This window comes from Punica granatum, chromosome 7 (assembly GCF_007655135.1).
Source record: "Punica granatum isolate Tunisia-2019 chromosome 7, ASM765513v2, whole genome shotgun sequence".
Lineage (NCBI taxonomy): Eukaryota > Viridiplantae > Streptophyta > Magnoliopsida > Myrtales > Lythraceae > Punica > Punica granatum.
In genome coordinates, this window is record NC_045133.1 from 19,391,310 (window position 1) to 19,405,043 (window position 13,734).

Below are 13,734 nucleotides of genomic sequence, written 5' to 3' on the forward strand. Positions count from 1 at the left end.
CTTACGATATCTTTTTTAGTACAATTTTTTTAAAAAAAAAACTGGATTATTTACTATCAATCGAAAGTTCATAATTTTTATGTATGAGTAGTTTTATCATTGATTTCACTTAACTCTATATTGGTTATTATACAAACTATTATGATAAACTAAACAATCGAAGAAAATTTTTTCAACCCACAGAATCGCGCGGGCACTACACACTATTAGGACATTAATTTCATTATCAACTAAGTAAGTTTTATGAGCTTCATTGAACAACAAAGTACACACCTATAGAGAGTTGCACTGTGTGAATGTTTTGAAATTGGCATAAAGTTTCCAATGTGAGATGCTGAGATTCGAAATACAAAAATCCAGAAAGTAATTATTTTAAACTTTCTTTTTCAATATCTACATAATACTTAGTCATGTAAAAAGAATTGGCATATACCTAAATCATTTATCATGATATCATTTCTATGAAAAAAGAAAAAGCAACTCATTTATCACTTAGATCCATTATACTGCGGGGTATAATATTTTTCCTATATTTATGCATGAAGGGTACAAGTTTGAAATCACATAAACCATGTGTTGCAAAACTAGTTTTACCTTAAATCTAAGTAGAGATGATTAGCTTCTAGTCATCTTCATCCATGTATAACACTACTCATGACTTACACCGCCGCCAACGAACCTTCGTTAGGACATCATATTTGCTTCCACAATTGATAAGGTTTCTATGTCTTCTAGTCTGCCTACTATATTAGTTTGGTGTGTTAGGTTTGTTTTGGCATCAACTCATCCACTTGATTTTAGTCCTTCCCTAGTTCTCTTGTGTCTAAAAGATCAAGACCTTCCTATCGGGAAAGAAAATCCTACCCGAAAAAAAAAAAAAAAAAAGAAGATCAAGACCCAATTTCATCAACTACGAAAAGTAAAGAGATAAAAATAAAAGTAGGAAAACTTAAATGATCAAAACTAAATCTATCATTACCTAATAAAAGTAAATGGTTGAAACTAGCTTTATTAAATTTAATAAAAGAATTTTATATACAATTATTGAGACTCGCGATATCCTATTTTCACCAAAAACCATAACTTAGACAAATAGAATAGGAAGTAAGCTGCACAGTAGTGTTTCAACCAAATTGACTACCACCGTGCCATTTTTTTTTATCATATAGTAAAATATCTCATCCGAACACGTTATAATCTTCCTTTCTTATCTGAATTATATTTGACAGTGCTATTACACTAAGAAAAATTTCAATTTGGTTGCTTTTATCTTTTGGTGTGCACTATGGTATCAATTTGTTCGCTCTTTAAGATAAATAATGACCAAGCCAACTAGGACCATTGATACACTAATTATGTGTTAGCTTATCTCATAATAAGTTTGAAACGACAATGGTATTATAAAAATTATCAATAAAAATTTAGGTAAATGCACATAAAAGCATGAACTTTCACACTATCTCAGATATATCATGAACTATACGAACTTGCATTTAGATTCCAAATCCACGATGCCTTCCATATTTCTATTTTATAAATGAAGTTTGACCTATTAGTCTGTCCTAATACTGACATGGCAACTATATGTCATGAAAAAAAAAAAAGAAGAGAAGATTTTAAAAAAATAGAAAAAAAAAATATTGGTCGGCAAGGTTCCTGGTTGAGGTTCGGGGCCTCACTGGCGGCCCCTGACCCTCGGGATAAAGTCATCAGTACAAATTAGGGCTAACAATATTTCACACGACACGATAACACGATACGGATATGATATGAAGTTAAACGGGTTTGGGTTGGACATTTTTAATAATCGATCTAAACGGGTCAAACCCGTTTAAACACGGTTAATATGCGCGTGTCTTACCGGGTTGAACCCGTGTAACCCGATTATACACGATTAAACCTGTTTATTTAGACATGTTTAATCGTGTTACTATAATCATGTAACCCGTTAACCCGTTTATGTATTTGGATTTACCAAAATATCTTTATGTAATCCTAACTTCCTAAGTCCCTAACCTAATTTCCTTTCATTTCTTTCACCCAATCCAACACAGCACAACCGCACTTCTACTTCTACTTCTACTTCTACTACTCTACTACCCTCCCTCATATCTAATCTACGATTTGATTTCCTTCTTCTCATTCATCAATGACAAAGTTATGCTTCTTTGCTCTCATTGCTCTCCTCTCTGTGCACCTCGCATTGTCCACAGATCCGTTTCAGATCTCGCCCTCCCCTCCTCCCAAGCTCGCAACCAACACCACTCCCACTATCTCCCCTTCGAAGCCCACTGCTTCGCTGGCTCCCGCTCCAACCAATGCGCCTCATGGCTCGATCTCATCCTCGCCGTCGCTGCCTCCCTCGGATGCGGTTCCCGTCTCTTCCCCGTCCACATCCCCCTCCCCTCCATCTCAATCTCTGTGTTAACCTGTAAACATGTCATGTTAACGTGTTCGGGTAAACGAGTTAATCAGATAAACATGTCGTGTTAATGTATCCGGGTAACTAAATTGATTGAATAAACAAGTTGTGTTAACGTGTTCAGATAACGTTTATAATCGTGTCGTGTATATGTGTACCTATTATGACACGTTTCGATAAACGGATTTAAACGTGTATAAACGGATTGACACGGATATAAATGTGTTGTGTATGGGTTTTCAAAACCTGACCTGTTTAATAATCGTGTCGTGTATGGGTTATGACTTCGATGACACGAATTCATTTAGACACTACACGTATAAACACGACACGACACAAATTGCCACCCCTAGTACAAATGATATTGGCGAATGCATTAGTTACTAATTTGGCTAAATTTTAAAAAGGATAATTTCCATGTTTGAAGAATTAGTGCTAGGGGACACAGTCACAACAAGAAACAAGCTACATGTAGCAACTAATTATTTTTTAGTTGCACATTAGTTGTCATAACTCCATCACAAGTGGCCATTACAAGTACGTACAACACGATTGTGTCAAAACTCTTTAATTATATCCTTCAACTTTATGATAAAATATTTCAAATTAAAGGTACAAAGCTTGCATTACCATTACTTGTTTTGGAACGGGCCACGCTTGATTGCGTAAATGTGTGTTGGGGTGTGAAATTCGTGCTCTGATACCATATAAATGTGAGAGGGCTTATCCAATATGGTTAGTCTCAAGGTGTATATACTAGTTGGACCTACAATATTACATCAATGTACATGGCTGTGCAGATATCGCAGATATATATATATATATATATATATCCCAACTAGCGGTTTTGCATTTTATGAGTTATCTTACTGATTATATTATCCATGGTAGTTGCTTTATTAAACTATTAGGTATTATGCAGACATGCTTTAAAATTTCATCATTTGCTTATTATATGTTTTTGATGATGGTAAATTATGATTTATAAAATTTCAAAACACATCTACAAATATCATCTACAAATATCGTACAAAGCAAAACAAACATAATATATTGGAAGAAATCAAATTTGATGCCCCATTCTTTCAATTTCAAGAGCCATCCCCTATTTTATCAACTAGTCGTACAGAATGTGTGTTGCATGGAATTATAAGTATCCAATTTTTTAAAATTTTATTATATATTACATGCATGTTTTGAAGTTTTGTATAAATTGTAATTTACTATCATTAACATATATATTAGATATATATGCATGACATCGTAAAGAACGTTCCCGATAAAGAATGTTTCTATTTTTATAAATATGATAACAAATCATATCTACAAATATATGATAACATATCTTCGCAAACACAAATCCGATGTAAATTTATAGATATGATCATATCTAATTTTAAGATGCATAATAATTTATGTGACTCACGGGTTAATGAAACCATATAAAAGATATAACACATTATAGTTACACAGAATATCCATATCTGTATGATATTGTGTGCACATTATACAAATATCTACATGTATTAAAAATTAAAAATTGAAATTCAGTTTTTCCAGAAAAAAGCTGAAAACACCCAAAAGAATGTAGAAAAAATTGAGAAAATAATAATTGATCGAACAAATTGTATTGTTTCATAATTAATAATAATGACAAGTCTTGCGAATTTATATCTATATATTCTAAAAATTTTAAAAATTGAAGATTCATTTTCTAAAAAATGCTGGAAAATTGAGGAAATAACAACTAGTCTCACAAATTATACCAATATAAAAATATCAAGACATAAAAATCAAATAATTCTTTTTTATAGAAACGTATAACAATCAAGAAAATAATTACGGATCCTACAAATATATATCTATATATCTTCATATATTTTTAAAAATTATAAAAAATACAAAACTCATTCAAAAAATCCAAAAAAAATTGAGAAAGTAAAAACTGATCCAACAAGTTATTTCATTTAAAAAAAATAAAAATCAAGAAATTTTTTTCAAAAGAAAGTTAAGAAACCAATAAAACAGTGATTGGTCCCACACACGTATTACTTTAAAATTTTAATCATTTACTTTTAAAAAAAATTCAAAAAATCAAGAAAGTTCCCGTCCGAGCATTTTGAGGCCATTTGATTGGACCCACCACAGCTCCACTTCATATTATACTGGTCGTAAAGCCCGTGCGTTGAACATGATCATTCATGTTCAATTTTTATGCTGTTTTTTCAATTTTATTATATACTATATGCATGTTTTGAAATTTTATAAATCATAATTTACCATCTTTAAAACTATATATTAAATATATACAAGTGACTCGGTAAAGAGCATTTTGTATTTTCATAGATACGGTAGCAAACCACACCTATAAAAAATGTGAACAGATTTATTTTTAAAGCATATTAATAATGGATCTTTTGAACCCTAAAAATGATCTATTTTTACAAATAAAATCCTATCCAATTTTAATATGCATAATAGCGTATATGTCTCACTAGTTAATGGAACCATAAAAAATATATAATACATCATATCCATAACATGTTATACAGAATAATATATATATATATATATAGAGAGAGAGAGAGAGAGAGAGAGAGACCGCTTTTATTCCTCACTAATAAATTCAAGAAACCTGAAAAAAAGTTTAAGAAAAAAGTAATAGTCAGGATTCAGATACAGAATAACTAGATGAATGAGTAAAATAAACTGAAATTTGAAGGCTAACTAATAAATAAGAATTTGCATTTCGGTTATTTACATAAGTACAGAGGCTTACCATTCCTGGTAGGAAGGAAAAGCAATGAGGGGCAGCACTGAACCTTCCAAAGATAAGGCAATGTTTATGGGAAGCCTGTGCAGATGTGCACCCACTAAATAAGAATCTGCAGAAAAGACATGATGTTACTTCTTATGGAAGGTATGCATTGTGAGGAGAAATGGAGACAGTGCAAGTAAGGTTTGGCTATAAGGATGCGAGAACAGAGAACCGAGGCGTTACCCCTTTTGACAGATGTCTACAAGATCAGTTTAGTATGAAGCGCATCACAAAGGAAGAAACGGAACTATTGAGGACCAGACTTTCCTTCCCTGTCTGGTTTATTCGGAAAACTAGAAGTAGGCATAGAATATCAAACAACAGTTAGTCTAGTAAATGCTCCACAGAGAATTGAACAAAGCCATGCAGCAGAGTATATTTCAGCAAGAAGTCAAGTCAGGGAAATAGATGACTGCTGGGGCAGTAACAGAAAGGGTTATATATGTTGGTGTACTCTTGATTGGATGAACCTCTCTGAACATATTTCTTGAAGTAAGGTCCCGAGAAATTTCCAGTCTATCATTGAGATAGAGAATGGACAAACTACAATCATCCGAAAGTTCAGACTTTCGAGATGACCTGAGATTATGCAAAAGAAAAAAGTTGTTTGCATTCGCCACAAGAATTAAACGATGATTAAATAGTCAATCCATCTCAAAAAGTATCAAGTCTAGTAACTAAAAGATAGACAAGTAAAGTTGTGCTTGCACTCATTCCTCAAACAAAGAGATCAACTTTTTCGTATTCCCTAAAGTGTTCATGTGCATTACAGCAGCTATTTGAATGCATTTCCACTTTACCTTCAAAGAGGACACTTATCCCTAAGGTGTTGGTCCAATTTGATGAAGGCTTCCCGCAAGCGAAGTGTACACTCGGTCATCGGGCGTAAAACCAGCTTCTATCATCTCCTCGTACAATGCAAAGGCCTCATCTGATCTCCCCAACTTGGCCAATCCCGAGATTATGGCCGTGTAAGTGGCCACACTCTTTTCCAGTCCCCTCTCAGACATTTTGTGAAATAGTTCCATTGCCTGATCCATTGTCCCATGAACACACTCCCCATGTATCAGCGATGTGAACGTATAAGTGTCAGGTGTCAGTCCTCTATTTGCCATTTCCTCCTTCACCTTATTAGCTTCCTTGATCTTCCCTTTCTTAACGTACCCGTCCACTAAAGCGTTGCAAGTAACAATATTTGGTTTGTCTCCCCTCTCCTCCATCTCCCAAAACAGCCGTCTTGCTTCCACCAAGTTCCCCTCCTTGCAGTATATATCGATCAACGTGGTATACGTCACAGAATTGGGAGACAATCCCCACTCTGCCATGGAGAACAACAACTTCTTTGCCTCCTCGAACTGATTCATATTGCGTAAGCAACTTGCAATCGTGTTATAAGTGAACTCATCACCCTTAAACCCCTGGCTCTCCATGATCCTCTGCAAGCGACAAGCTTCGTCTACCATTCTTTTCCTGCAGTACCCATCAATTAGAGAGTTATATATCACCAGATTCAAGTCAATTCCTCTTCCCTGCATTTCCTTCACTAAAATATCAGCCGCCTCCATTTGTCCAACCTTGCAGAAGCCATCAATTAGAGCCCCATATGTGTGAACATTCGGGACAAGGCCCCTTTCACTCAACTCGTCAAAGAGTGATGAAGCTCCCTTCACATTCCCAGCCTTACACTGCCCACTGATCATCGAAGTATATACATATATATCTGGACTAACCCCTTTCTCTTGCATTTCATTGAACACCGCCTCGGCATCCCGGATTCTACCTGAGCTCGAATACCGATCAATTAAAAGAGAGAAAGTAACCACATTGTATTCGACCCCATCCTTCTCCATCAATCTCAAGATCTCATCGACAGCCCCAGAATCCATTCCCTTAACACACGCATTAATCAAGGTATTGTAGGTAACGACATTAGGCTTCAGGCCTTTCTTGACTGAAGCATCTATCAGCTCCCGAGCTTCGCCTACCCTCCCCTTCCTACACAGCAAATCAACCACAACTGTCAACGAATAGACAGTCACCAAACCCGACTTCTTCAACCGCTCGAAGAATGCCAGACAGTCCTCAAGGGTACCAAACCTCTTCAGAGCTAACAAGCAAACCATACAGGACCTCTCATCTATCTCGAACCCGCGACTCTCCATGAAGTCGTAAACCCCGACAGCCTCGTCAAACATTTTGTTATCCGCATACACCCGAAACAGCAAATCACACAACTTCACAACAGTACCGTGCCCTTCCTTCATCTCCTGAACCAGGTCGGCAAAATCTGAAACTGCCAATTGCACATCCTTATCCCTCGCAGCAGAGCTCAAGACATCCTTAATCACGTCGAACTTTCGGGCGTCGTAAAGCCGACAAACTAAGGCCGTGAGGGCTCGAAACGATACGATAGATGATTGGTTTCTCTGCAAGAAACGGAAGAAGGCAAGGCTAGAGTGGGGTGGGAGCCGAGGGTCTTTGAGGACAAGCTGGGTTGCGGTGGGGTCGAGCTCGGAGAGAAAGTCGGCGTTCTTCCGCAGAGACTTTAGCCCTCTGCGCACAAGGGATTGAACCACTTTCTCTGCAATTGCTTCGCTTGAGACAGCAACTGGGTTCGAGCTAGTGGCATTTACGAAAAGCTTGGACAGATTTTGAGCAGACATGGGAGGAGGAAGAGAAGAGAAGACGAATCGAAGCCGAAAGAGGAGGAGGGGGAGGAGGAGGAGGGAGTATTTTCAACATCAATAACAGATCCACTAAATTTTGATCTTTTATGGTTTGCCCCCTAGCCTATACGATATTACAAGTTACCACCAGGATATCATTCTAAATGGTTTCAACCCCTGAGCTTTTGCTTTATGCAGTTTGGTCCTTCTTTTTCCAAAAGAAAGCTTTATAACCGGCGTTATCAAACCGGACCGGATGGTGAACCGGAGTAGGTATGGATTGATGGATTTTATGGGTTCAACTGGGAGTTTAATGGGTCGGACCGCACGTTTAATTAAAATAAAATAAGTATTCATATTATTAAAAAAATTATGATAATTAAGATAAAAGTATGATGATTTAAAAAAAATATATAAGGATAGTGTAAGAAAATATTTATATTTGATATTTTTTATTTCAAAATAAATATTGAATTTTAATAAGTACTTAAAAGTAGAGTTAAAAGAACAGAAAGGTAATGGTCATGGGTTTAAATATTTACACAACCTAGCAATTTTTACATTAAAAGAATTCAATAGGAAATCCACAAAATCCAAAGATCTGCCGGTTTAATGAAATTTTGCTCAAAAGCCGGCCGGCTCAATGGGTCCCATATTTGTGTTATTGATGATCTGGGAGCCCGGTCCATATCAGAAAGAGTGACATGGTCTTATTGTTCGACATTGTGCTCCTTCAATGTGGAAGAGGGTGTTGATTTCCTTAAAATCTTTTTCTTTGTGGCCTAACTAGAGTCATCTAGCAAAGTACTGAGAAGTTAATAATTCCAATAATTTTATTGTAATATAATGTATAAATTCCGGGGACTTGAAGATTCGGCTACTCGTAAGCTGAGAAAATGCTTAAAGAGCTTATGTGGAAGCCTCTCAGCATATGAAAGGCGAGCTCTCATTAGAAGAACTAAATTAATAACATATATGTAGAATATATAGATTTGATCTTCAAAATTCTACTTAGTTTATAATTATAAAATTTAATTTTTGATAATCTTCGAGTTAACAATGAGCATGAAATAGTTATTAAATACATAGTATTAAATGAGCCTTGTTGAAATAATTACCTTAAAAACACAATTTATATGTTTTCTAAATGAAATTAGTGTAATATAAATAATAAGTTTATTTTATTCAAAATTAGGGTAACTGATTAGATTGTTTATTTTCTAAAAAGGATTTTAAACAAAATTAAGGTAACTAAGTAATTTAAGTTTCATAACTTTTTAATGTCGAGTTGTTATTTTCAATTTTACTGTTAAATATTAATAGGATGATCATAAAAATGTTTAAACAAATTACTCGTAATTGCATTTTAATTTACTTCTGACAATAATTTTTAACTCAACCATAACGTAAAATATTTATTAAATACATCGCAAACTAGCTTTATTAAGTACTTTATTTACGTAAAAAAACTAAACTTATATATTTTTAAACAAAATTTGTATAATCAAATAATAAGTTTATTTTAAAAGAAATTAATGTAAGTAATCATATATTTTTTCAATGTTCTAAAAATGACTTTAAAATTTTTAATATCAAACTTACAAAAGTCATTTCGATTTCTAGATCTTATATTTCGTGTGTGCTCATTCTTCTTTTGGAGCTGACGAAAACTTGCCGAATTGGGGAGGGGGGAGGAAACCAATACTTCTTTTTCTGGTGGAAACCAGTACTTTTTTTGGGCTTGGAAAAACCTAATGCAATTTTTTTTTTTGGTAACGAAACCTAATGCAATTTGCTTTCTTCAGTTCGATCATGGGTTATATTATTTGGTGAGAGTTATGCTAATTTTATTACATTGAGGCACAAAAAAAGTTGATCAAGTAAGTTATATATTTTTTTTGTGAACTAGGGGACCAAAACTTGAAAAATAAAAATTAAACTACACAAGAGTGAGGTATGAAAGTCTCAATAATATCACCATGAAGGAGATTGTTGACATCCTCCGGAGAATGATGGAAAAAGATGAACACCCCAAAAAAGAATTAGAGACTCTCCAGCAAATCAACTCGCACAAAAGTTTCCTTCTTTGAATTTGTGGGAGACATGAACTTGCCAATCCTGACCTGACCGTGTAACCGACGACCGGGCCAAACCAAACTGAAAAAAGAATTATAGACAAATTAACAAGGTTTCTCCATAAGTAACGAATATTTTAAATTTTATGATTTATTTATTGATTTGCAAAATGCACAAACCTACACCTACTTTATTATTATTGCTATGATTTATGGTGTCAGTATTGAGTAATAAATATATATAAATCACACTGTATCTAAAAGGCCAATATTGATCAATATATATTCAGCCTCAAACCTGCATCTATTTGTTTGCTTCGTAAGACACTTTTGGTCCGTCCCGAAACTGACCATAATGAACCTGTTGATGTGGATTTGATGCTATTAATTCTGTTAATGCATCAATTTCTAATTGGTTGAAAATTTTAAAATTTAAAAGAAAAATCAAAAAATAAAAAGAAATAAATAATAAAATAAATTAAGAAAAGGGAAGGGGAGCCTCCAATATGGTCCTCCCCTTCTCGATCACTTCTCCTTCCCAGCGACCTCGCACAGCCGCCCACAAGGTCGCTAGGAGGGAGGAGTGATCGGAAGGGGGCCCCGATCGGGAGGTTCCCCTTTCCAGCCACGTCTCCTTCCCGGCTACTTTGCACAACCGTCGCCAAGGTCGTCGGGAAGGTGGGTTGGCTGGAAAGGGGAGCCCAAACATAAGAACCAACCCAAACAAAACGAGCCATAGGATCGTGAGCACAAAAGCAAATGCACTTGTGAATTCGACAGATTGCAATTAATTAATATAATTAATTAAATTATATTTAATCTGATTGAATAGGTGCAATTTGGTTTGGTTCAATATTAACCGAATTTGGTTCATTCACAGGCGTAGCCGAACGTCGACGAGAAGATACATGGTCGAAATTATAGATGCTTAAAATATCATGGGTGAATCTCAAAGTAAATATATATATATGACACTTGTACAGTAGTGATCTTATGTCGGGGAATTCGTCAGTCAAGAATAAAACAACCGTTGTGGTTGTTTTTGCTATGCAATCACCGTAGAATCTCCAATTCTATATAAAATATATAATGCTGAGAGTGAGACAACAGGCGGAGGAAGAATGTCGTTACTCGAATTTTCGATGGATGTCACCACTCGAATTCTATTAAATTGTCAAATTCTCAGCTTATCATTGAGCAACTTTTCACTTGCTGATGGGAGATTGCTTTACTCAAAAGAAATTCAATAAATACAATGGAATTGTGTGTCGGATTGACTTCCCATTCCTAATAATGATATTTTTTGGGTTACAAAGGAGACTCAAGGTCTATGATAATAAAAGAGAAATCCTAAATAACTAATAAAATGGGCATGGTAGTCCCACTATGTATCGTTAGTAGAATGGTTAATAAATTTGCATTAGGGGGAAAATGAATCAAAGAAAGGAAAATAGAAATATATATCCATATATATATACAATGGTCAAGATATTCACCATATTACGAAGTACGTCCTCAAATCATATATCCTCAACTCCGTGTTCTTTGAGCATTTTAAGTAATTAATTGCTTCTAAAGAATATAAAAATCTTTAAAATTTTTTAAATTTGTACATGTACCAAAGTGAAATTAAATACACCAAAAAAAAATCTCATTACTAATATAAAAAGTGAAATAAATTTATACTATTTTTAGTTAAAACTTTTAACTTATAGGAGTGATTTATTATTGTATGAAAGATGTAAAATTAAAAGAAAAACTAAAGTATTTTTTATAATTTAGATGCTAAATTAATTGCCACAATTTAGATTAAAATAATTATATTCATTTTATTTTACTAATGTTATTTATAAAATATATAAAATAATGGTTTTTTAAGCGAAGAAGTAGTACTTTTTTGTGCAAGTGAACTATTTCATAGTTTGCCTAGTATGATAAATTTCGAAGCTAACAATTAAAAATTCCTTATATAGCCTAAAAATTTTAATCAATTGCCTTAATTTTGGTTAAAATAATTATATTCATTTTATTTTACTAATATTACTTATAAAATATATAAATGAATGATTTTTAATTAAAGAAGTAGTACTTTTTTGTGCAAGTAGAGTATATCATAGAGTTCGCCTGATATGATAAATTTTAATTTTTTTTATTCACCGTCATTTTAAATATTATTAGCTAATTAATTCTACAATCATAAACTACTTAATATTTTCAAAGAACGCATTAAATAATAGTACGTACAAACTTTTTTCATGAATAACAATCCTCCGCAATGGTGGGTAAAACGATTAGGTTGATTCTTTATCCCAATTGTTGCTGAAATAGTTGATGTATACACCCTTTTGAGTCCTAAAATACTCCACCTGTGCTTGACCTTCTTAGTTGAGAATTAAAGAAGGAGACTTAACGTTGTAACTCCAATCTCCAAACTCTCAGCTCTTTATTGCGTGGCTTCTCACCCTACGAATATAGCTTGACCTAGAAGGAAGCTCACATACCCCCACGATATTAATTAAATATTCTCCCTTATTATATGGTTAATATTTAATTAAACATTGACATTTATTAAACCATGAAAATATAATAATAATTAATATTTGATGTAGGTGCAATTCAATAAAATTACTATCTGATAATCTATGTATAATTTAATATAAAATAGTTTAAAGTATCCGTTATAATTAGCGAATTTAAGTTAAAATTACAAATTAAAGAATAGAAACTATTAGAACGAATTTTGATTTAGATGACGATAAATAAGTATATTTGAAATTGAAATATTTATTATAAAATAATCCATTGTGTAACATAAATAACAATTATCATTAACAATATTAAAAATAGAACAAAATAGGATCAATTTTATTAAATAATGAAATCAGTTTTATGTATTTCAACAGCCTTGAACAATAAGCACGAATTTGATAAAAATAATTTTTCTTATATAAAATAATTCAATAAGAATATTAACAAATTATATGAAAAGACAAATTGTTATAAAGAAATCTAGCAATAAATGCAGGTTTTTTAATCAAAACACTATAATGAAAATGTTATTCAGACCATACAATGCATGTATGCAATAATAGAAATCTAATAAAAAGTAATAAGTATAATTTTTTTATCAACTTAAATTGAGACTTTAACTCTAGAATGCTTTATTATGTCTAGAAGATGTAAAATAAATTTAGACCACCGTAATGTCTGTAATTTTTATTCAAAAATAACAAGTTCTTTTAGAAACCATAAAGAATAAAACTTAATATGTTTATTTTATTCAAAATGACTTTAATATTCTATTAATTGGTAACATAAAAATTCTCCAAGAGTAAAATCTATAATGAAAAATAAAATAAAATAAATAATAAAATATACGATTGTTTTGTCTTGAATAATGATCCCGTGCAATGTGCGTGCAAAGTGGCTATAGTTGGAAATAACTACCATATATATCTCTTTCAGCCTGGCCCTGCTTCTCCCCAAATTCAAGTAAGAAATTATATGAGCGAGGTGAAAATTACACAATTTCAAAAAATCCTACCCACATGGGTTATGGGTGGGGCTCATTGTCAGACACCACTCTCCCGCAATGGGGTCGGTCATGACCACGTTAAGGTGAATGGTGGCCGTATATGATCCTCTAATTCCTAATATCGAGAGGAGAGAGCACAAAAAGAGAGATACAACAAGAGAGAGAACTGCGATATTGGAGGTCACTGCCAACCACCACCCATCCTCATGAGGTTACCT

At 33.4% G+C, this 13,734-nt stretch overlaps 1 protein-coding gene across 3 annotated transcripts; it reads right to left on the minus strand.

The window, feature by feature from the left end:
- Window positions 1-4,807: 4,807 nt before the first annotated feature.
- On the minus strand, window positions 4,808-7,965 carry LOC116215031 (pentatricopeptide repeat-containing protein At2g32630). 3 transcript variants are annotated; one of them, XM_031550587.1, is made up of 4 exons: window positions 6,041-7,965; window positions 5,424-5,533; window positions 5,202-5,307; window positions 4,808-5,057 (listed from the first exon to the last, which is right to left on the minus strand). In XM_031550587.1, exon 1 carries the CDS (start codon window positions 7,901-7,903, stop codon window positions 6,062-6,064), a length of 1,842 nt encoding a protein of 613 aa, XP_031406447.1. In that variant the 5' UTR covers window positions 7,904-7,965; the 3' UTR covers window positions 4,808-5,057; window positions 5,202-5,307; window positions 5,424-5,533; window positions 6,041-6,061. The 3 variants fall into 3 exon arrangements, with proteins under 3 accessions (XP_031406447.1, XP_031406448.1, XP_031406449.1); XM_031550588.1 differs by having other exon boundaries at window positions 5,424-5,819; XM_031550589.1 differs by lacking the exon at window positions 5,424-5,533.
- Window positions 7,966-13,734: the final 5,769 nt, after the last annotated feature.